Source organism: Jatropha curcas, chromosome 2 (genome assembly GCF_041381405.1).
Source record: "Jatropha curcas cultivar XTBG-Jc1 chromosome 2, XTBG_Jcur_1.0, whole genome shotgun sequence".
Lineage (NCBI taxonomy): Eukaryota > Viridiplantae > Streptophyta > Magnoliopsida > Malpighiales > Euphorbiaceae > Jatropha > Jatropha curcas.
This window is the reverse complement of record NC_143152.1, coordinates 24,326,854-24,350,351: the sequence shown is the minus strand read 5'-3', so window position 1 is coordinate 24,350,351 and position 23,498 is coordinate 24,326,854. Positions and strand designations below refer to the sequence as shown.

The 23,498-nt window shown below is 32.7% G+C and overlaps 2 protein-coding genes and 1 pseudogene across 2 annotated transcripts; 1 reads left to right on the top strand and 2 right to left on the bottom strand.

The window, feature by feature from the left end:
- Positions 1-820: 820 nt before the first annotated feature.
- On the bottom strand, positions 821-9,199 carry LOC105636254 (ATP binding microtubule motor family protein). The gene is made up of 24 exons (XM_012219484.3): positions 8,989-9,199; positions 8,674-8,864; positions 8,404-8,533; positions 8,146-8,301; positions 7,730-8,067; positions 7,504-7,642; positions 6,656-6,753; positions 6,392-6,548; positions 6,237-6,306; positions 6,078-6,154; positions 5,807-5,860; positions 5,649-5,729; positions 5,447-5,558; positions 5,277-5,363; positions 3,825-4,000; positions 3,566-3,727; positions 3,374-3,481; positions 3,129-3,287; positions 2,944-3,027; positions 2,646-2,851; positions 2,414-2,515; positions 1,858-1,967; positions 1,624-1,775; positions 821-1,381 (listed from the first exon to the last, which is right to left on the bottom strand). Exons 2-24 carry the CDS (start codon positions 8,850-8,852, stop codon positions 1,163-1,165), a joined length of 3,156 nt encoding a protein of 1,051 aa, XP_012074874.1. The 5' UTR covers positions 8,853-8,864; positions 8,989-9,199; the 3' UTR covers positions 821-1,162.
- A 5,177-nt stretch (positions 9,200-14,376) lies between these two features.
- Positions 14,377-14,898, top strand: LOC149498448 (secreted RxLR effector protein 161 pseudogene; annotated as a pseudogene).
- Positions 14,899-16,952: 2,054 nt separating this feature from the next.
- On the bottom strand, positions 16,953-20,301 carry LOC105636253 (diaminopimelate epimerase family protein). The gene is made up of 6 exons (XM_012219483.3): positions 19,906-20,301; positions 19,213-19,689; positions 19,005-19,089; positions 17,779-17,838; positions 17,550-17,623; positions 16,953-17,256 (listed from the first exon to the last, which is right to left on the bottom strand). The coding sequence occupies exons 1-6, from the start codon at positions 20,209-20,211 to the stop codon at positions 17,140-17,142; spliced, it is 1,119 nt and encodes a 372-aa protein (XP_012074873.1). The 5' UTR covers positions 20,212-20,301; the 3' UTR covers positions 16,953-17,139.
- Positions 20,302-23,498: the final 3,197 nt, after the last annotated feature.

Below are 23,498 nucleotides of genomic sequence, written 5' to 3'. Positions count from 1 at the left end.
CGGTTTAATTGATTTTTTAGATCATTTTGATTTTTTTAGATTAATCTAACTAATTGGTTTTTTTTTTTTTTTTTTTTTTTTTTTTTGAGTATTGGGAGAGGGAAGATTTAAACCCGAATCTATTGCCGAGTCGTATATGCACTTACTATTAGATTATACTTTGGTGTGCAAATTGATTGGTTTTTATAAAATCTAATTATAAAATCTAATCAAACTAATAAAAATTTCGGTATAAATCCACAACCGAACTTACTCGTAAGAAGACCAACCAAACCATATCAAAAATATTTTTTTAAAAGGCATGATTTTAACATTTATGAGTGGACACCGAGATTCAAATTTTAAAATTTCCATCTCAAAACCTTAAACATATTTCAATCTCATCAAATTGGTAATGATGAAATAGAATTGAATTTTACATGATTTATTCCGATTAAAACAATCCTAATCAATCAATATAAAATATTCAACATGCTAAACAATTTCATCACATCAAATAATTTTAATTATGTGAGATTTTGCATGTACAATAAATAGAATTGAACTTTTTCTTTCTTTTTAAAAAAAATTTGCATTTCTTTCTTCTCATATTCCTTTTTTTTTTCAGCAAGTTTAAGATCTACAAAATTAATTAGGTGAGAATTAAATTTTTCCAGAAATAATAAAGTTCATAAACAATCAGATATTACAAGTCTGTCACTTGAAAACATAAAAATACTCTTAGTCTAATGGCAATGCAATTCTTCACTTGGGTCTTTTCTCCCAATATTCAAAACGAGTCTTGCATTAAACAATATGAACTAAAATGATACACTTAAGATATGAAAATCGAAATTTTCATCTTCACTTTATTCCAAACACAATCAATCTAAAGTTAGAAATACAATGATATAGAATACATAGAGTCTAAAACCATATAAGAACATAGAATACAGAGAATCTAAAAACTAATCTAACCAATTCTACCAATTCTGGATGAGCAAATGGCATCATCTCAAAATTTTCCATCATCAGTTATATATATCCCATTTAATAATCTAAGATAGATTTAATTTCTCTCATCAGTTGATGAGCATCTCTATTCACTACAACTACCAACTTGTCCTTCTCTGGTTTCCATGCAATGTGTAAAATTTTTAAAACCTGATGTTCCATTTCAGTTTCAGTTAAGATCAGCAAAAGGAGCTCTATTAGGTGATGCTGCTACTTGAAGCAGTGGGATTTTGCTCTCAGTATGGCCCCATTTTGATGATTTGTTAACAGAATTCTTCTTCTCATCTTCTAGATTTTCATAACTAGGTGTTCTCATCTCCTCAATGGAGGCCAAGCTGGGAACTGGTATAACTCGCCTTTTAGGTGTTGAGCCACTGTTCTGATCAACCTGTGCATAATTATACAACTATCTGTTTACCCTTTGTTATACAATTATACAACTAATGCTGGAAACATATCTCAAGATGATAAAAAGAAGAAAATTATTGAAAATGCAAAGCCTCAATTCTTCACCATAAATTATACTAATATTTACCCTTTGTTAGGCAGAAAAAACATATATACAGCATTTTAAAAACGACAACACTTAGTGTAGACTCCCCTAAACGTGTTCAATAAAAGTCAGCTTACCAAATAATCTTCTGTGAGGCACTTTTCTGCGGTGCTTCTGATATTTGCTATGCTTTGACTATGGTTCTCTTGTATTGACTTGAGCTGATCTAAGCATAGTGTAGTGATGGATTCGATTTCCTTCTTACTTTCTTGGTCTCGCATTAGTGAATCTACCAAGTAAAAGATTTTAACTTTAATAAAAGTGCAAATTGAATGCAATAGTACAATGCAATAGTAGGAGTTAAAAAATACCATCAACAGCAGCCAATGTATCGCGAGTTCTAGAGTCAAATTCTGTATCCATGGAAGAGGATTCTGATAAAAATTCTTCATGTGCAACATTATTTGCGCTTATATTTTCCCTGCAGAAGAAACATTTTTAGCCAGTGGCGTGGCGTAAAAAACACGAATGAACACAAGGAAGGTGGCAAACATTGGCAGGCAGATTTGGGTCACTTCAGTTGTCTATTATATTAAATTTAGCTGAAATTGCAGGTTTTAGATCAAGTCACCTGTGGTATAATTTGTTTGAAAATAAATTCTTTAACAAGTATAATTTTCTAAAGATTAAATATGGAATGAAACTTGTAATCATGTGCAACCAGGTAAATGACTTTTTTTATTAATCTCTATCCAAAAAAATTTTCTCAAGTAACACTCATTTTAATTTGAGTTGTCCCTCATTTGATCGGGTTTCATGTGAGTTCTGATAGATTGTGTTTTGTCACTCTCCTAGTTCTATTAAAGTTTCGAAAGGGGAGAGAGATAAGAAGGAAAAATTCAAAAAGAATAGGGAAAGATAGCTTACTTCACATTAGATTCTATCTCCAGAACACTGCTCTTATTGAGATTATTTATGTATGATTGAGCATTTTCCCATTGTTGGCAAGAGTAGTCCACCCTCTTTGAGCTATATACCATGAAAAGCATTGATAATGAAAAATGAGCATTTCAGATAAGCTTATAAAGACGAAACTTTTGACAAAATTGCTCTGGCCATATACTTCTCTTAAAAAACATAATCAGTTAAGAAGGCATACCATTCTTGGAGGATATTTTCCATAACAGCCCTTGATTCAGCCACCGAAAATGTGTCTTCTATGAAATGTGTTTCCACTTTTTCTACATATCTACTTATTTCCTCCTCAGCATCAGTGGAAACTTGCTGGATGCTGGACATCTCTTGTTGAAATCTCCTAGTCTCCTGTATGCTTAAGTCCTGGATATTCCTTGATGCCTCTGATACCTAATAATAATAGGCAATATAAAATGACAAGCATAAGGTATTTAGAAATTGGTAAAACTTGGAATGAAAATAGCCTAAAGATTGCAACTAACCATAGCCGTCTTCCTTGATGTCAATGCTGCTAATATATTTGTAATATTTTCTAATGCTTGTTTTTCCTCTCTAGCAGCTTCTTCCTGTTTCACCAAAGTGAAAAACCAAAAAGTTCATGAAACTTGTCTCCTCTATGTCAATATAATATTATCATGTATCTTGTACCTCCATAGATAGCACTCACCTTAAACATTTTCTCAAAATCAGCCAACTGGTTGATTTTTTTGATTTGGCTTTCCCGAAGAGCTGTCATGACCTTTGATGCCTGACAATGGAGGTCACTGAAAAAGTCCATTGTTGCCTTTGATATTACTTGGGAAGAAGTCAAAGTTCGTTTTAATCCCTATTGATTTCCACAGGTTAAGGAAAGTTAGATAAAAGTTTTCAAGTAGAGGCAGAAATGAAACCTTGAGAAAATAAGACAAACACCTCCTCTTGTTTTTGAACGGATAGAGCTAATAGTTGTTTTTGCTCATTAAGCGAATTCTGAATGTCTTCAATAACCTCCTTGGCCTCAGATACAGCAGTGGCAAGAAACTGTCAAGGCAGAACACAGTCACTCTGGATCTTTCACTATCATATCAATTTTAGAAAAACAATTAGTTTCCTGTGATCACATACATGCTCCACCGCCATGGTTTGAGATGAGACGGTAACATTCATATGCTCTAGGTCAGAGGAAGCTTTCCTTTGCATTGTATTGGCAAGTTCCTTCAAAGCTGCTACACCTGATGAATGTGTCTCGGCCATTTTTTTAATTCTTGCTTCCAACATTTCTGTTGCCTGTAGTTGTAATGGATATTTATCAATGAGATATATCAGCAGCCCATAATAAAGTTGGAGCCAAAAGGAGATAAAATGCAAAAGTTATGTGTCTTACATCAGATTTACTTGCAAGGAATGATCCGGCATGTTCTTCCATGCATCTTATTTGTTGCTGCTGTTGAGAAATTGAACCTAGAATGGTCTTGTGCAGGTCTTTTATACTCTGATCCAAATGAGAACCAAAGTTCAAAATCTGTCTTTGATTCTCTGCTTCCATCTTGTCTTTCTGATCTGTAAGGAATAGAACATTTTATTGCTGAGTCCAGATAGTACAGGGAAGCATTATTTACATTATTTACTTCTCTCAGAACTTTATTCATTAGAATTTGCACTTCTTAACTCAAAACAAATACTTCAATTAACATACACTTTATAAACAACATGAAATTTTTTTTGTTGATAAAGAGGTAGAAAAAAAAAAGCATAAACAAAGAGAAATTTTAATTTTTTTTAATTACTTGAAAAATCAAAAGCCAAGAATGCAACTTTTAACCCAAAACAAGATGGTTAAAATGTTAAATTTGAACATGCAGCTGTACGCAAATTGCACCAGAAATTGTAAATGTTAAGGTCCATTTCGTTGATATTGAGGGGTACAAATTATAGAGGAAAGAGTATAGGAAAGTTTAGGGTGTCTTCAGTTCTAGAAAACTGGAGTAGTTTTCTAGAATAGTTTTTTAAAAAAATTGAAAAATAGAGTTTTGTGTTTAAATGAATCAGTTTTCTATTTGGAAAACTAGAAAACAGTTTTCCTAAATTTAATTAAAATTTGGAAAACAACTTTATAACAAAAGACATGTTTTCCAATTGTTTTTCACTTTTAAAAAATAACATGTTCATATTTAAAATTATAATATCTGTAAATAATTTTTTCTATAAAATATTTTCATTTGAAAAAATAAAAATAGTTAAATAAAATAAAAATTTATATTATGCTTTAATAAATAATTAATTTTATTATTACAAATGCATAATATCCTTTATTTTTTAAAAAATTACAAAATGATAGAAAATGATATTATTATTATAAATAATCAATAATAAAAATTTAAAAAATTTTACATAAAAAATTTCTAAATTTATTTTATATTATGAAAGTTATAAATAATGTTTGTGAAGTTAAATTAAAATATGATTTTTTGTTATTATCAAGTGAACGTATTTTCCATTTTGTGTTTTCTAGTTTTCATTTTCTAAGATAGAAAACAGAAAATTGTTTTCTGTAAGTAAACGCACCCTTAATTTCTCATTAATTGAAGAAGGTTAAAAAGTCACAGCAAGAAAATATTGGGACTTCAATTAATTCAAGCTATATTTTCAATTTGTTTATGAAATTATTTTTTGTCTATACCATAAACTTTTTCAACAATATTTCTTTTAATTTACTTTTGAGCATGCTCTAGATCATTTTCATCTGCAGCAAATTGTTAAAAACCTTCTGAACTAAAACACATCAAGATGCAGATTAAAATTGATTCAAGGTATAATAAGATAGATTCATTCATACCTAATCTTGTAAACAATGAAGTTATGTCTTCTGAGGCAGTTTGTAAATCACTGCGCAACTCCTTTGCTCGTTCAATTAAAGACTTTTCTGTTTACATAATGATAAATGTTATGAACAAGGCTGGAAAGAATATGCACTAGATATCAGACATGGTTAGTCGGTTGATTAACCTGAGCATAATAGCTTGGAGATGATGAATTCCTTCTCCTTCAGTGTTGAAATAGCCACCTCGTGTTTCTCTTGGAGGTCAAGCAGTTCCTTGTTACTTTTCTCTAGATTCAACTGAAAAAAGTAGAAAAACAAGATTGATAGTGTTAGATGCATGTATGCAAGAAGCTTCCTAACACAATCGAATTTTTGAATTACAATTACCTTACAACCCTTCAGCTCACTTTCTATGCCAAGTTTCTGCTCCTGCTCAGTGAGATATAGCTCACGGAACTTATCAACTTGCTGCATCAAGGTGGAAGGATATCAATTGGGTTCTACAATCATAATTAGAAGGGTAAAAAGAGAGGTGCAAGTTATACCTTCTCGCTGAGGTTGAGATCATTCTCCAACTGCTCTATCTTCTCATTTCTAGCCTGCATGTGGTTACAGAATCATTTGGAGTTCAAACAAATGAAGCTAAGTAAAAGGGATAGAACACAGCTGAAAAATTCAGACTGAAAAGAAGAGGCATCAATTCTGACTAGAGCTTCAGTACGCCAACCAATTAGTTTTATTTAGGCCAAAAAGTACTAAAAATAAGTACGTACAAGCTCTAATAACGAAAACATATAATTCAAAGTAAATATCCACCTTCTTTTCAGCCTCTTCCTGGACAAATCTGTCATGCGGAACATAAACACCATTTTTATCCCTTGCTGCTCTCACATCTGCATAAATTTAATTTGTTAAAAACAATCTCTCTTTGCTATTAGCAATACAACAATATGAAAATGCTACTGCATCTCATACCTTCTTTCATTCTCTCAATTTCCAAGTACAGATCCTTGAGCAGCACAGCCTTCGACAATTTTTGGTTTGCCTGCAAGATAATTTATGTCGTTGGTACAAATTAATAAAAAAGAACCAAACAAAAAATTATAACGAAGACGGAGAGCCAGACAAACCTCTGGTTTGTTTTTTATGTTTTTAGCACGGTGAGCATAATCTAGTGTGCTTAGCGTTTCTTCCAAAGAATGAGCAGAAGGAGAAATTGTAGCAATGATGCAGGTTTTAGTCTTTCCTCCCAAAGAGTCTCTTAATAGCCTTGTCAACTTACTATCCCTGCATTGAAATATAGAAACAAGGGGAAAATTATTAGGAAGAAAACAGGACTTGCAAACAATAACCAAACCAGTAGAGAGTTGGATAGAAAAAGTATTGAGATGAACCTGTAAGGTATATGGGCTGAATGTTCCACAAGTGCATTTATAACACGTCCTAGAGTTAGTAAGCTCTTGTTTATCTCTCCTGCTTCTCTTGCGCGTCCCTGAAATTTGATTTGAAATTTTTATCAAATTTTGGTACTTGCTCCAATCTATCAAAAAGCTAAAACCAAATACAGGACATTATTTATTTGATATTCTTCAAACATGTGAAAAACAAAATACAGTCTCAAATTTGGAATTTTGATGTTGGACCTGAACAAATTAGAAAAATGTAGATGACATCCAAAAAAAAAAAAAACTAAGCTAGCACTCTCTAATCTGAAGAAAAGTTTGGCAATGCCTATTAAACAACTTCTTCCAATTGAAAAGGAAAAGCTTTTCCGTCTATATTCAACCAGGGGTGAAGGCTTCCGCTAATATTAAGAAAATGAAAGACACTGCGTTAAACTTGTGCCTTATAGGCCTACTGTCCATTTAACCAAATCTAAGACTTGAGTTGGATCCTTAAAGTGATGGTGAGCAATATAGTCTTAGATTAAATAATTAATTCAAATTTATTAGAAAATCAGCACAACCTAAGCAACAAGCTTAGTATTCGTAATTAGAACTCAGTAGCTTCACTCCAGGCAAAATTTCTAGTATGTCTTAATCCTATAAGATGGAGCACTTTCTTAACTTCAAATGGCTGATACAGAGAGCAAATGATTGTCAAGCAATAATACGATACCTAACCTTAACAAGACATTTCAGAGGCCAGCTCCCAAGTGGAAATTGGGACTAAAATTTTGATTTAAGCTAATTTTTAACCCACCTACCTATTGGACTGTATCCATTACTAGATATTATTATACCTCTCTTGCACCTGAACGAGAAATATTTTCTGATCCTGCCAAGTCAACAAGATTGAGCTTGCCACACTTGATAACATCTTCATCTCCAACAGTAGCTTCTTTTACATGGACAGTAATAGAAAAGACAGAGTGAGAACGACTGCAATAGAAATGAAATGAATTCAGTAAAAGACTCATCCATGGTTTAATAGCATTATCAAAATAAATAACTACAGACGACATCGACCTGCTCCGTTTGTTTAATAAAGTATCTGCTGTACGCCTTTTAGAAGCTCCTCGTTCTAATAGACTGTAAATTTCATTTGCACTATATACAGCTTCTTCTTCAAGGCCTCTAACAACCACACAACCCTTCCCATCCTCCATCAAAGAAATGGGTTTCTTTTGCCTATCTTCTGTAGATCTCACGTTGTCTTCTGGAGCTAGCAAATCAGTTATTTCTTCATTGTACAATTCCAAAAATGTAACTTTCATGCTATAATCAGCATTTTGAGCCTCTAGTGTATCAAAAATTTGGCGAACAGCTCGTGGAATAACACCGGCCTCAGCAGGCAAATCCCCACCCTATATTCACATGTATTATATTTTATTTTTTGAAACTAGATTTAAAAAATATATATATATAACCGCATATCCCTTTACCTTATTTCTCATTCCACCCTCCATTGTATATGTTTTTCCAGTACCCGTCTGCCCATATGCAAAGACTGTGCAGTTGAAACCGTCAAGAACCTCATTAACAATTGGTATAATGGCTTGATCATATATTGATCTTTGTTGTGCTTTAGGTCCAAACACCTACCCAACATTTTAAGGTAAAATGAAAAATTGAGTTAAGCTTTGTAGAGGATCATATGATATAAATAGTCTCAAATATAAAAACCTTATAAAGAGTCGTACCTTGTCAAAAGTAAAGACTCTATCTACTTGCTTGTTAGCTACACTTTGCAAAACAGTGACTTCTCTTTTATGTTCATTACATGAAATCACTTTGGGAACGTTCGTCCTTTGCTCTTCGTCACTTAGTGGCCTTATATTGAATTACAAAAGAGTATAAAGTAGTTGGATTTTTCCTTATTATACAGCACAATTATCTAAATCAAGTTCAATGAATCAATGGTTGTAAATTAAAAATTTAGGACCAGTAACGAATTGAAAATCCAGTAATACCTGCATCGGAGCAGAACTTGAATATTAACCTCTTTATCTCTGTCCTGACGATTGCAGTTCCACTCTGCCATCCTCGAATCAGGGCGGCGCCTCTCTGGCCGTGGTGTGAGGAAGGGAGATGGAGATGGGGTTACCCCCAACCCCACTTTCCTAAACTGATCTGGAGTCAGTGACATCATTTTGCTTTAAACCTGCATGAAGAATACAGATTTATTAGCAATTAGCACATCAAAATCAATCATTTCGAGTTTCAGATAAGAATATAATTTGAAAATTTACAACTTCTGAATGGAAACACTGAAAAATTGCACTTACAGACTGATTTCTTAGCCGAGAGAAAGTAGCTTGGTTCCTTTTTTGCCTCCTTTAACTGGGGAGCTTTGATCGATCGAAAGAAAGTTGAAAAGAGAGAAATGGAAAGAGCTTTTTGGTTTTGATTCTTCTGCTGTTTGGTAAGAGTGGATCGAGGATTTACTGTATTGCAGTTGATTATTTTTCAAATGACTAATCAGGGTTTTTTCTCTAACGGCTACCTTTGCGTTTATGTTATGTAGGTAGGAGAGAGCCGTTGGGCACCCGGCGCTTTTTGGACCTTTTTGAAAATGTGGGTCCCGCCTGTTAAAAATTCAAATAGGTCGCTTCAGGAGCATAGCTCGCGGAAAGGACTATGCTTCTGAGTTGTTGACAAAAAAAAAAAAAACAAAAGAAAGGGATACACTTTAATTGCAAAGAGAACTTTTTAATATTTGCTCTAAGATACACTTTGATTCTAGGTTTGAAAATTAGCCATATTGATTATGACACTAATATCGTGAAATGTACAAGAGTTTAAGGCACTAACTAATTTTAAAATATAATAATTCAAGAAGTATAATTATATTTTAAATATCGAAGATCAAAGTAAAATTTATTTAAAATATTGAAAGTACCTAAAAAACAAATTTATAATTTTATGATCAATGGCTAAAAGTATTTAGTTATTGGTAGATTTTGAAACATAGAGATGAATTAAACTTGAATTGGTTACTTTTAAATAAAGATGAAATTGCACAAATAATGAGTGTTGTCTTACGATTAAAAGATTTCAAGTTCAATCGCTCTTTCCGCTGCTTGTAATCAAATAATTATACACACCCATTATGAGTTCTTCTCAATGGGTTTGGACTTGGATAATTAATTTCTAATTGTGTTGAGTTTGAAGTCTTTTTAATTTCATTGTAATATATAATGTTATTATCATAATATCATTGGCAAAAAGGGAAAAGAAAAACAAAATGAAATTGCTACTACGTAGCCATGGTTTTAAGCCTAGTAATTAAAATTGAGACCCTAGAGCAAAAAGATTTCAGGTTCAACATTCACTCATATGATTATTGATTGAGAATTGAACTTGTTCTAACTGTAATGAATCTGATCTATATAATCTGGCTTTTGTATCAAATATGCTGTGAGACCAGAGTAGTTGAGTTATGCTGATCTATAATCTTAAAGACAAAGCATATTAAATCTAGCATATGGTATCAAATATGCTGTCATCCCAAAACAATATATCTTTCTTTCCATTACCAGCTAAATGTCTGAAAATTTGTAAGACAGATAACAGTAGGTACATTAGGGTTCTTTCTCCCCAGAAACATCCTAAAGCTCAAACATGTTCGTGTTTATATGTAGAAAGGGGGGGTCAATTTAGTTAGCTTTCGTAAAAGCAAGGCATAGCTAAAAGGTTATACCATATCACCAACGTATAGAAGCCTTTTGACAAGAAAGGCACACAAAGTTATTTCAAAATGAATCAAAATTTTCATTAATCAAATTCTGACTTTGACATTCTGAATTGTGTTTAACTTCAAAGGAGTTATGTTAAGAAATAAGTTTATTTGTTTGTTTTTCTTGTTCCTAGTTATAAGGAGTTTGTTGACAGCATATCTCTCATACTTTTGCTGTTAATATATCTACCATATCTTTAGTGATTGATAGCTTAAGTTCCTATTTTCTAGCTGCACTCTGTTATGTTATGCTGTATTTAATGAGCTTATGTATGTCAGTTTCAGACTAGAAAGATATTCAAGCTTTCATACTCTTTTGTTTCTTCTTTACTATATAAGCATATATAGTTTAACAGTGGTACCAGAGCTTGAGTTAAATACGTGAGGTTCGAGTGAAACACGTAAGGGAGTGAAATTAGAGAATTTGCAGTAGCAAAAGAGATAACACATGGCTGCAGAAAATTTTGTTCAACCAGCCATTCCTCGCTTTGATGGTCACTATGATCACTGGAACATGCTTATGGAAAATTTCTTAAGGTCCAAAGAATATTGGGCAGTTGTTGAGTCTGGGGTAGCAGAACTAGCAGCAGGTGTTGTGCTAACAGATGCTCAAAAGACAAAGCTTGAGGCACTGAAATTAAAAGATCTCAAGGCAAAAAGTTATCTTTTCCAAGCTATTGATCGCTCAATCCTTGAAACCATTCTTAGTAAAGACACTTCCAAGCAAATTTGGGATTCTATGAAAAGGAAGTATCAAGGGACATCAAAGGCAAAGAAGGCACAGCTGCAAGCACTTCGTGCAGATTTTGAAACATTAAAAATGATGACAGGAGAATCTGTTTTAGATTACTTCTCACGGACTATGGCAATAGTAAATAAGATGCGTATACATGGAGAAAAGATGGAAGATATCACTATTGTTGAGAAAATTCTACGCACCATACTTCAAAATTCAACTATGTTTGTTCAATTGAGGAAACCAAAGATACTAGTGATCTTTCTATTGATGAATTGCAAAGCTCATTACTAGTTCATGAGTAAAAAATGAATAGCCAACACACTGAGGAGCAAGCCTTACATGTCTCATCCAGCAATCACTCTTCAGTGTCAAGAGGAGGTGCTCACGAAAGAGGTAGAGGCTGAGGTTGAGCCAGAGGAAGAGGCAGAAGCTACAACAATGGCAGAGGGTGGCACTCATATAAAAAATTTGAAGATAATTCTTTTCAAGAAAGAGGGAGAGATGATGACCATTCAAAGCCAAAGTTCGTCGACAAATCTAAAGTTGAATGCTATAGATGTCACAGGTATGGCCATTACCAATCGGAATGTCGAACCAATTTGAATAAAGATGGTGGAAGACAGTCTAACTTTGCAGAAAAGGAAGAGGAATCTGAAACCACTCTTCTCATGGCCTACCAAGCATCAAATCAGACAGAGGAGGATACTAAACAAAATATTTGGTATCTTGATACTGCATGCAGCAACCATATGAGTGGAAACAAGTGTGCATTCTCCATTTTGGATAAAACATACCGAGACTCGGTGAAATTTGGAAATAATTCTAGAGTCTCAATCATGGGAAAGGGTCAGGTAACTATTCAAACTAGAAGGAATGTTACTAAAAAAATCTCTGATGTCCTTTATGTTCCAGATTTAAAGACTAATCTTCTCAGTATTGGTCAATTGCAAGAGAAGGGGTATGAGATTCAAATTAAGAATGGAGTATGCCGACTTCTTGATGATAATCTAGGCTTAATTGCTGAGGTTAAAATGACAGCAAATAGAATGTTTCCTCTTCATTTGAATCATGTTATTCTTTCATGTTTTTTGGTGAAACAAGGAGATGAAGCTTGGTTGTCGAATTTTTGCTAAGGACATCTAAATTTTGGTGGATTAAAGACCCTGCAGCAAAAGAACATGGTGACTGGCCTTCCTCAAATTTCACCACCTTCTCAAACTTGTGAAGACTGTGTCATGAGCTAACAACATCGTAATTCATTTCCACAAGGAAAATTAAAGAGAGCAAAAGCTGTTCTGGAACTTGTTCACTCCGACATTTGTGGTCCAATAACACCATGTTCCAATGGAGTTAAACGTTAGGTAATTACCTTCATCGATGATAATACACGGAAAATCTAGGTGTATTTTTTGCAGGAAAAATCTGAAGCTCTTGAAGCTTTTAAAAGCTTTAAAGTTCTTGTTGAGAAGGAGGTTGGAAGTCCAATAAAAGCTCTTCGAACAGACCGTGGGGGTGAATATAACTCACATGAATTTGTAAATTTTTGTGAGCTTCATGGAATAAAGAGACAGCTAACAGCAGCCTATTCACCTCAGCAAAATGGAGTTTGTGAAAGGAAAAATCGCACAATTATGAATATGGTGCGAAGTCTTCTAAAAAGCGGTTGTGTTCCCAAGAATTTCTGGCCTAAAGCCGTCAATTGGAGCATTCAAATTCTGAATAGAAGTCGCACTTTTGCAGTTAAAAACAAGACAACGGAAGAAGCTTGGAGGGGACAAAGACCAACTGTAGATCACTTTAAAATATTTGGGGGCATTGCATATGCACATATTCCTGATCAAAAGAGAAAGAAGCTAGATGACAAAGGGGAGAAATGTATTTTTCTTGGTGTTAGTGATCAATCAAAAGCCCATAAACTTTATAATCCTAACACTAAGAAAATAATCATTAGCCGAGATTTAGTTTTTGATGAAAATAGTTTCTGGTCATGGGACAAAGGTGCCACTCAAGTACAAATTTCAACCAACTTTGATGGAGAAAATGATGAAGAAGTTCCTACTGCTGTTTCTGGAAATTCCCAAAATGATGATGTTCCTAATTCTGATGTTACGCCAATTATGGAGGAGGAAGCTGAAAATCCAACAAATTCGCGTTCACAACATGTTCAAAAAAGGCCAGCTTGGATGTCAGACTATGAGGTAATAGGAATTGACAATTCTGAAGATCCTCTCACCTATCTTGCTCTATTTTTTAGATTGTGATCCAACAAATTTTGAAAGTGCTGTCAAAGATGAAAAATGGCGAAAAGCAATGGATCATGAAATAGCTGCAATTGAAAAAAATGATACATGGGAAATTTCTGATCTTCCTACTGGACACAAAAAAATTGGTGTCAAATGGGTTTATAAAACCAAATTGAAGGAGAACGGAGAAGTTGATAAATACAAAGCACGGCTCGTGGCGAAAGGCTACAAGCAAGAATTTGGTGTAGATTATAAAGAAGTCTTTGCTTCTGTAGTAAGACTTGATACCATCAGATTAGTGATTGCAATGGCTGCTCAAAACTCATGGCTGCTCAAAACTCATGGCCCATTTACCAGTTAGATGTAAAGTCAGCTTTTTTGCATGGAGACTTATAAGAACAGGTATTTATCGAACAACCACCTGGTTACATTAAAGTTGGTGAAGAGCATAAAGTTTACAGATTAAAAAAGGCTTTATACGGACTTAAGCAAGCACCAAGAGCTTGGTATAGTTGTATAGATGCATATTTTCAAAGGGAAGGTTTTCGAAAATGCCCATATAAGCTTACTCTTTACATAAAGTGTGGAGATGGAGGAAAAATGTTATTTGTATGCTTATATGTAGATGATTTAATTTATACTGGAAATGATGGTGATATGTTTGAGAATTTTAAAAGGTCCATGATGCTTGAGTTTGACATGTCTGATCTTGGAAGGTTGCATTATTTTCTTGGCATAGAAGTAGTGCAATCTACTGCTGGAATATTTATTTCTCAAAAGAAGTATGTTAGAGACATTAGAAAGATTTCAAACGGGAAATTGCAATCCTGTCACCACACCATCAAATGTTGGGTTGAAGCTCACAAAAGATCAAGATGGAAAGAAGATTGATTGCACTCTTTTCAAACAAATCGTTGGAAGTTTGATGTATTTGACAACAACAAGACCAGACATTATGCGTGCTGTAAGTCTTATCAGCAGATACATGAAAAACCCCACAGAATTACATCTTCTAGCGGCAAAGAGGATCCTACGCTACCTAAAAGGTACAATTGATTTTGGAGTGTTTTACAAAAAGGGAGGAAAATCAGAATTGATTGGATTCACTGATAGTGATTATGCTGGAGATTTGGATGATCGAAAGAGAACTTCGGGTTATGTTTTTATACTGAGTTCAGGCGCAATCTCTTGGTCAACAAAGAAACAACCAATTGTCACATTATCAACAACTGAAGCTGAATTTGTGGCTGCTACTTCTTGTGCTTCACAAGCTATTTGGTTGAGAAACATTGCTGATCTGAATTTTAAGCAACAAGAAGGAACTATGATTTATTGTGACAATAGTTTTGCCATAAGGTTGTCTAAAAATCCAGTTTTGCATGGGAGAAGCAAACATATTGATGTGAAATTTCATTTTTTAAGAGATCTCAGCAAAGAAGGAATAATTCAAATGGTGTACTGCAGAAGTGAAGATTAGTTTGCTAATATATTTACTAAGTCTCTCAAAGCAGCTCCTTTTGTCAAGCTCAGAAGGTTTCTTGGTGTCTGCACAGTGGAAGATTAAACCTATATAAACTGATTGTTTGAGAACATCAGTTTAAGGGAGGAATAATGTTAAGAAATAAGTTTATTTGTTTGTTTTTCTTGTTCCTAGTTATAAGGAGTTTGTTGACAGCATATCTCTCATACTTTTGCTGTTAATATATCTACCATATCTTTAGTGATTGATAGCTTAAGTTTCTATTTTCTAGTAACACTCTGTTTTGTTATGCTCTATTTAATGAGCTTATGTATGTAAGTTTCAGACTAGAAAGATATTCAAGCTTTCATACTCTTTTGTTTCTTCTTTACTATATAAGCATATATAGTTTAACAGTTCAACTTGTAAATCATGTAGCCACTGATAGGTTTTATTTTTATAATTATTTTGAGTATATTTTTTTTAATCTAAGATCTCTCTTTAAGTTTTGCTTAATTTATTTTATTTTAGTTAAATTTATTCATGTTTTACAATAAGACTTTGTCGAATCAGATTTCACTTCATCTTAAGGAATTGTTTCAGAATTTTTATAAGAAATCACAAAAAATGCAAAGAGAGGATTGTAAGCAATCAATTGTCCATAACTTTCAGCAAGAAGTACAGGCAGGCATGCTACACAACACCCTGTGCTTTCTCCAAGGCAAAATCAAAGGAGAGACAGACATTAGTATGGGCAGGGCGTGCTATCCAGCATCCCGTGCTACTTTACTGAGTTCAACTTGGGCGAAAATTCTAGATTTAGCCCGTGCTGCCTGCATGGACTTATATGAAGATCTTATGACGTGACTTATCAAGCTTGAATCCTATTTAAACGCTGGAAGAATCCTAATTGGGAAGAAATACAAAGCTCAAATAGTTTCTTATCTCCAAAAGATTTCTTCCTTAATAAAGATTCACTTTTCTCAATGAATTTGAAAATATTTCAAAAAGTTTATATAAAGAGAGAGACCGGCTAGTTTATTTTTATCTTTTGTTGTATTGTTTTCTACATAGTTTCTTTCTCTTTAAGACTTCGAGTATTCAAGTTAGTGTTAATATTCAAGGAAGCCCCTCAAGTCTATTGTTGACTAGTTTTTATTTCTAAACTCTTTTCTTGTTTATTATTCATTATGAGATTGTTTACAAGTTTAATGTAGCTTAAATTCAACTAAAGTTTACAACATTAGATTTGATTTTCTTTATCAAGTAAAATTTATTGTTGATCTTAATATTTTCAAGCAGAGTTTCTCCAATGAATTAATTTATTTTATTAATCACTATCGAGAAAAGGGTTTTGATATAAATAGGATAATAAATTTCATGAGAAGAACAACTTGATGCAAAAGTTAAATAGTTTTTATTTTATTAATCACTGTCAAAAAGGGTTTTTGATATAAACATAATAATAAATTTCATGGATGGGAATAACAACTTGATGCGAGAGCTAGAGGTTTTCATAAAATTGAAAGCCTTAATTTGTGAATTTCTAAATAATCACAAGAACTTAATAATTTAATCTATGTTTAGTTACCTCGTGAGTAATTGAATTGTGTTAAAATAACTAATAAAATATCGAAAGAACTTATTAGAGATTTTATAGTTATTTCTCCTTCTTGAATTATTAAAATTGATTAATTTGAGTAAAGTGAAAATCCTTAGTAATTTTTAAAAATCGATTTCTTTTCAGCAATTACTATTTCACTTTCATTCTTTTATTTTTACAATTATCCTTCTTATTATCGTTTAAATAATAGTGAATTAATACAATTTTTATATTTAATATACAATCCTTGTGAGAACATACTTTACTCATTTTTTATTATTTGTTGCGATTTTGTATACGTGCAAATTTACCTTGTCAGACACCTTACTAATTTTACTCATTTTTTATTATTTATTGCGATTTTGTATACGTGCGAATTTACCTTGTCAGACACCTTACTAATTTACCTTGTCAGACACGTTACTAGACCTTGTTCGAAATACTTCTAGACGAAACTTGCACAAATAAATGTTAAGAAAAAACATAATATTCACTAATCATCTGCAAAGTTTATACTTTTCAAACTTTGTCATGAATCGCTCAGACAACCAGGATACTCTTATCAATTTGGATCTCCTCCGGTCTGAAAACCTTGGCATAGAGGAACGCAAACAGTACAAATTACAAAAACCATTGACCCAACTAGAGGGCACACATCAGAGGGACACTGATCCATAGAACACTACTTCCGCAGGGCCAGTCATATATACATGGTTGTTTTCTTCCCTCCACTCAATCTCTAATGGCCCTCCTGGTAGGTCAACTCTGCAATTCTGTTTAACAAGAACATATGGAGAATGTGAGTGCAACTACTAAACATGAAATTAAATGATCAGACACCGAAGAAGATTTAAACATCGGCAGCGCCTTTGTTATGGAAATTTTGTTTATAATTGGTTCGATAAATTCTAAAAAAACAAAAAAACGTACAGATCAGATTAACAAAATTTGCTTGCTTAGTGTGATTGCTTTTTCAAAACCAGACATTACTTTGACCTAAATCATAGTTGATCAATAAAATATAGACTTGCCATAATATTCCAATGGCTCACATCAGAAAACTTACCCTCCCAGCACGACCTTCAAGGACAGCAGCAACTACTGTTGCACAAGCGCCCGTTCCACAGGCTAGGGTTGCACCTACAATTAGACAGTAGCTGAATGAACTTTCCGGTCAAGGCATAAAAAATGATTGATTGATGAAAACCGCATAGCACATTCCACTAACCAAAAATCTGTTAATTATGCAAGTTGAGATCCTAAAGTAATTAAATGTTTGTAGCAAAGAAACTAACCTGCCCCGCGCTCCCAGACGCACATTTTCAGGTGTGAATGAGAGTAAACTTGCACAAATTCTGCAGATCAAATTAAAAATTAAATTTGATAAAATGCTTGTGATAATGGAATAATGTAGCGTCGTTCAGAGAACAACAGCAGGGAAGAACCCAAAAATTTAAAGGTGCTGAATATGTAATAAATTTTCTACTATGCATGCTTAAAGTATATTAACAGAAACCACGAATGTGGGATGCTTTGAAACTTGGGTCACCCTTTTCTTATTCATACTTAAAAGATTACAAATCCTGTGAAGGTTTCCCAGTCCTTCTGCCTCTTTGATTAAAAGTTGTAAGATATTCGTTCCTCACAATTTCTCTAAGACTGGACCTATAATAATATGATTCTACTAATATGGAATTTCTTAGAAGAGTAACACACAATAGTCAAACTGCAACAAGTTAGAAAATAATACAAGGCATTAGTAAGACCACAAGATCTAAAGATTACAATAGTTGAGGATGGATGCATAAGCATCTAGTGATCAAGCACATGGAAATGGACATGGACATGCATATCCCCCAATGCACACACAGTCTCTAGCTGATAAATCAACAGGTAGTACCTTATTGGAACTGGAAATATATATAAAATGTACTTTGTTTTTTCCCCTCAACTATCCTTCCGATTTTTTTGTGGTGTTTTACCTTTGAGAAACAGTCTCTAACTCCTAGTTTTTGTTACCCTGAGAAAGGGGAGGCAATATTATTTGACAGTTGTAAAATGCAAGTTTTAAGATTTTAATTTATGAAATTCCCAACATTGAGCAGTGTTTAGATTCATTTCAATTGCCCTATACATGAGGTTGTCGTAAAAGGATTGAGATACGCTAAGAAATGATAAAGTTTCAATTTTTTTTTTTTTTTTTTATGTATTTCAAACTCAACACTACGACTTAATACCAAGCTAGTTGAGGTCAGCTATATGAATCCATTAACTCCATTCTGCCCGGTTTAGAGCTATAGTATTTGATGGAATTCAAAACTACATGGAATAGCAGACTAGCGATATCTCAATATTCAAGTCAATATCCAATAAACATTTCTAGGAATAAACAAAGGAGGAGACTAATTTATATTATTGCATCATGAAAACAAAATTTTCAGTGCCTATAAATCTAAGCATATCACAACATAAGCTTTAGAACTTGTTCCAGTTGCAAATCTTGACCACATAAAAAGCTAACCTGTGTTTGTTCGTGCTGGGAACACAGCGTGATGCTCAAATTTTGGGCCAATCTCAGCTAAATTTAAGTTATCAACCAGCAAATCCTGTCCAATAAGGACAAAGACAACCGTGGATCATAAGCATCAGGAACCAATGAGCAAGGTCCTCCAAAGGATCAGTAGACAACAAATCACAAGTTAGTTCATTCACTTGGCTAAACTACATACCTTGTTTTCTTTGGTCCCAAAAGTCACACAGTGAGGATTTCCCATACTAACACAAGTCACATTCCAGGTTTCTCCGTCTACATTTAGCTCTGATTTAACAACAGCATCATCTTTATTTGCAGGCAATCTCGTAGGTACATCTGATGCCTTAAGTATTGGTTCACCCATATCAACCTTAACCTTCCCATCTTCTTGAATTTCAGGAACAATTAAGCCAGCACCAGTATGTATAGTAAAACTCTGCTTCCCTTGTAAATTTTCTAGCTCAGCAATGAACCTGGCAAAGCACCGTACCCCATTACCACACATCTCTGGCTCACTACCATCTGAATTGAAAATCCTCATAGAATAATCAGTGCCATTTGTTCCCGGCATGGCAAAAATCACTCCATCAGCACCAATGCCAAAGTTCCGATCACATAGCTTAACCGCCTGCTCTGGAGTAACCCTAGGCTCCGTAGAATCCCTGTTATCGACCTAATTAAAGATTGCAAAAGCAAAAATTTTAAAAGAAATCATGAGCTCAAACCAGAAATTGATTTCAGATACATGAACTTATTTATTCGTTTCAACGCATCACAATCAAATTGAAACAAAACACCACAGTAAAAAACAATTCGAACTTCCTTTTCTTATGGTTACATATATTTCCTCAAGAACCGAACAGAGAAGGGAGAAAGAAAGAAAACTTACCAAAATGAAGTCATTGCCGAGGCCTTGGTACTTGACAAAATGAAGGATGCCACTTTCTCTCCGATCAAGAAAAGAAGAAGCAGGAATTTTATCGGGAGCTTCGACGTTCATAGCAGCAGATGCCAGTAAGCGAAAGTTAGGGTTTTTCAAAGAAATGATTGGTCTTGGAGAATTAGATTGAATAGTGGACAAAGAAATAGACGTGGAAATAGATAATGAGAGAGAGCGGAAACGATTAGTGGAGGTGAAATAACGGTGAGGTAATGTCGTAAAGGAATTAGAAATGGCGGCGGCTACGGCGGCCATGGCAGAGACTGTGAGGGGCTTTGGGTGTGTAACAACACCGATAGTTAGGCGTTCAACGTTCAATATAGGCTTTGAAGCATGACTAAAAAATATTTTTACGTTGCGACAGTGCTAGAAGATAACTTATCTAACTTGGGTACTCAAAATATTTTAAAATTTAAACTCCATTCTATTTCATTAAATTTTTTTAACGGAAATTTTTATTCCATTTCATTTTATTAAAATTTCAAAATTTTCTATTTTAATAAATAAATATATATTTTAGTTTTATAAAATATAGAAAATATGAAGAATATAAAGAATATAGAAAGAGTGGAGAGAAAGAGATTTCTTGTAGCAGAATCTTAGTTACATAATCTAAGGGAATAAAGAACTATTTTCAAGATACAAAATATGATTCAAAACATATAACCTTACAAATTAAAATATACAACCTTTCATTCTAAAGGGTATTATCCTTTATTTCAAATGATATAACTTTAAAAGAAATAAATAATTTCTTTAATAAACTTAATAGACATCCATTATATTATATAGTTTTATAACGCTCCCTCTTGGATGTGCATTACACAGAGAATATGCCTCGTTAAAATTTAACTAGGAAAAACCCAGTGGAAAAAAAATTATAGTGAAGAAAAAAGAATACAGTATTATTTGTGTTTTACAAATTTTTTTCTTCCCCCGATAAAGACATCACTAATCTTTTTCTTTAATATATCATTCCTTTAGGAAATATAATACATTTTAATATTATCCCCTACAATATTATGGAGCTTGTTTTCTATATAAGCAAACCATATGTACTTTGTATATATCAAAGTATCAATTTCAATCAGACATATTACTCTCTTGCTTCATCAATTGTGACGTCTTTCATAAATAAAGAAATGTAAATTATATATCAATCACTATGAGTATAATGATCCTTAAGATATATACTCTGTATGGTACTATGGTATTTCAGGACATTATCATTTTTGAAGGTCAAAATTAGTTCTTTATTTCATTAAATGGCCTCACAATTATGAGTTTCTTTAATGGATGAGTTTTATCCATATACAATCATTTTAATCCGTTGGATCATATGTATTGATTAATGGACATAAATTCCATTTCTAAAATGTTCACTCTTCATGACAGGACAAAATTTTGTACATTCAAATTCTTTCATTTCAAATTTCTTTTTTGAATATTCGCAGCATTTTGAAGCTCTATTGGAATCCAATGAGATTTATATCATCAATATACATATTTTTGTGTACAACAGGTACAATATCAACATGTCATATTATCTTTTGCCACTTCTAGTGGTAAGTTTCTTATGATTACTTGTGGTTACCACATTTTTAAAGATCAATAATTTAATCATATGATCTTATTAACATTCTCAATGGCAAGTATATAATTGTTATTATGCACACTCATATCCAATATTATATGTTATTGCATTCATTTCAGAGAATGAAATAAATTCAATTGAAAGTGTTTCATTTCATGACATCTTCCATATCATGATTATAAATATATCATTATTTTTGTTTATCTCCAGTATTGTGATATACCATTTCATTCACTTCAGGGAATGAAAACAAATCTTATTATGTAAATTAAGTGCTTAATTTTTTTTTTCTAAATATAAAAAAGAGTGAAACTAATTTAAAATCCACAATCGATATGTTATAATATCTTTTTTCGATGATGCCACTATAGGAGCATATTCAAAAATACAAATTATTATTCACGTTTTACGAATAAAATAAGTGGATTTTTTAATTGTTAACTATCTAGTGAAAGAAAATTATTGCTTTAGTGCAATTTTAAATGATCCATTGATTTTCTTCCTTATTGTGTCTTAAAGACACATGATATCCACATATAAAGATAAATAATTCATACTCAATATATATTAAAAGTCACAAATCCAATTTTACAGGATTTAGCATGATAAAACAAAAATCGCATATTAATTTGATTTCAGAATTATATTTTATATAATCACCAAACAAATATAAAATCCAATATTGAATTTATATTTATAATTCAAATATAAATATATATATGAGGTAAAATTATACATAGAATATCCTTTCAAGTGTAAGTAGTCTTAAATAGACAACTTTTAACTTTGGTTGTCACAAACTATAAATTATCCTCTCTTTATCCGATTCCATCAAGAAAGCAATATCACAAAATCAAAGAATCATTGCAATAAGTTCATATAATTTGGTTAGAGTTTCATGCTGATAACATTTTATAAAACATAGAAAATATAAAAAATATAAAGAATATAGAAAGAGTAGAGAGAAAGAGAATTCTTGTATTGGGATCTTAGTTACATAATCCAAGAAAATAAGAAACTATTTATAAGATACGAAATATGATCCAAAAGACATAACCTTATACATTAAAGTATACAACCCTTCATCCTAAAGGATATAACCTTAAAAACTAAAAGATATAATCATTTATTCTAAAGGACATAATCCTTTATTTCAAAGGACACAACTTTAAGAGAAATAAATAATTTCTTTAATAACCATTATATTATATAGTTTTAGAACGTTCAGTTTTTTTTTTTTTAAAGGAAAAAAAATTCAAACTATATTTTTAATTGTTTTCTTTATAAATATTAAAATAATAATCTAATTGTTGATGTAAGAAAATATCATTTATCATTGGCTTATTTTCGCCCTTGTCCCTCAACTTATGGATGTGTCCCTTTATCATTTCAAAACTTCAATATGTCTCTCAAAAATAATTGAACATCTATGTTTATAACAATAAAGCGAACCAAACCAATTGCCGGCCAAAACTCAATTAAATTGCTTATGTTGCAAGCCGAAGCTTCAGTTCAATTAATTTATATTTCCACATCAATTGCCTAACGGGCTTTGTCTTATTTTCTCTATTCTGCCCATGATTTTTGGTAAGTTTTTTCTTCCTCATCTGTGTAGTTCGTGTATCTCTATGCAATTGAGTAAAATGTATTGAATACCCTTTAGAAAACAAAGGGAGAAAAAACCCTGAAACATCTTCAATCGATACGACTTCTCAATTACTTCTCCTTCACTTTTCTTTTCTTTGTGATTCTCCAAAAGAACTAAAACCCTAGATGCAATGAATCGAAGAAGAAAGTTAATGGGGGTAGTTTATCAAAGAAGATTGTGAAGTTTGTTTGGTAGAAAATGATTTTGATGGGACTTACAGGCGTGGTTTTTACATGGGAAAGAGAGAGAGATTCAGTGGAGGTCTAACTTGGCGGGCTGATATAGTTGCTTTTTATATTT

Coding starts and splice junctions, on each gene's coding strand:
- LOC105636254 (XM_012219484.3), bottom strand. CDS start 8,852: ATGATGTCACTGACTCCAGATCAGTTTAGGAAAGTGGGGTTGGGGGTA. Junction 3,288..3,373: donor CCGTTCAAAAACAAGAGGAG/GTGTTTGTCTTA, acceptor GGAAATCAATAG/GGATTAAAACGAACTTTGAC. Junction 1,776..1,857: donor TACATTGGCTGCTGTTGATG/GTATTTTTTAAC, acceptor TTTACTTGGTAG/ATTCACTAATGCGAGACCAA.
- LOC105636253 (XM_012219483.3), bottom strand. CDS start 20,211: ATGGCCGCCGTAGCCGCCGCCATTTCTAATTCCTTTACGACATTACCT. Junction 17,839..19,004: donor CCCAGCACGAACAAACACAG/GTTAGCTTTTTA, acceptor TTTGATCTGCAG/AATTTGTGCAAGTTTACTCT. Junction 17,257..17,549: donor TTGAAGGTCGTGCTGGGAGG/GTAAGTTTTCTG, acceptor CTTGTTAAACAG/AATTGCAGAGTTGACCTACC.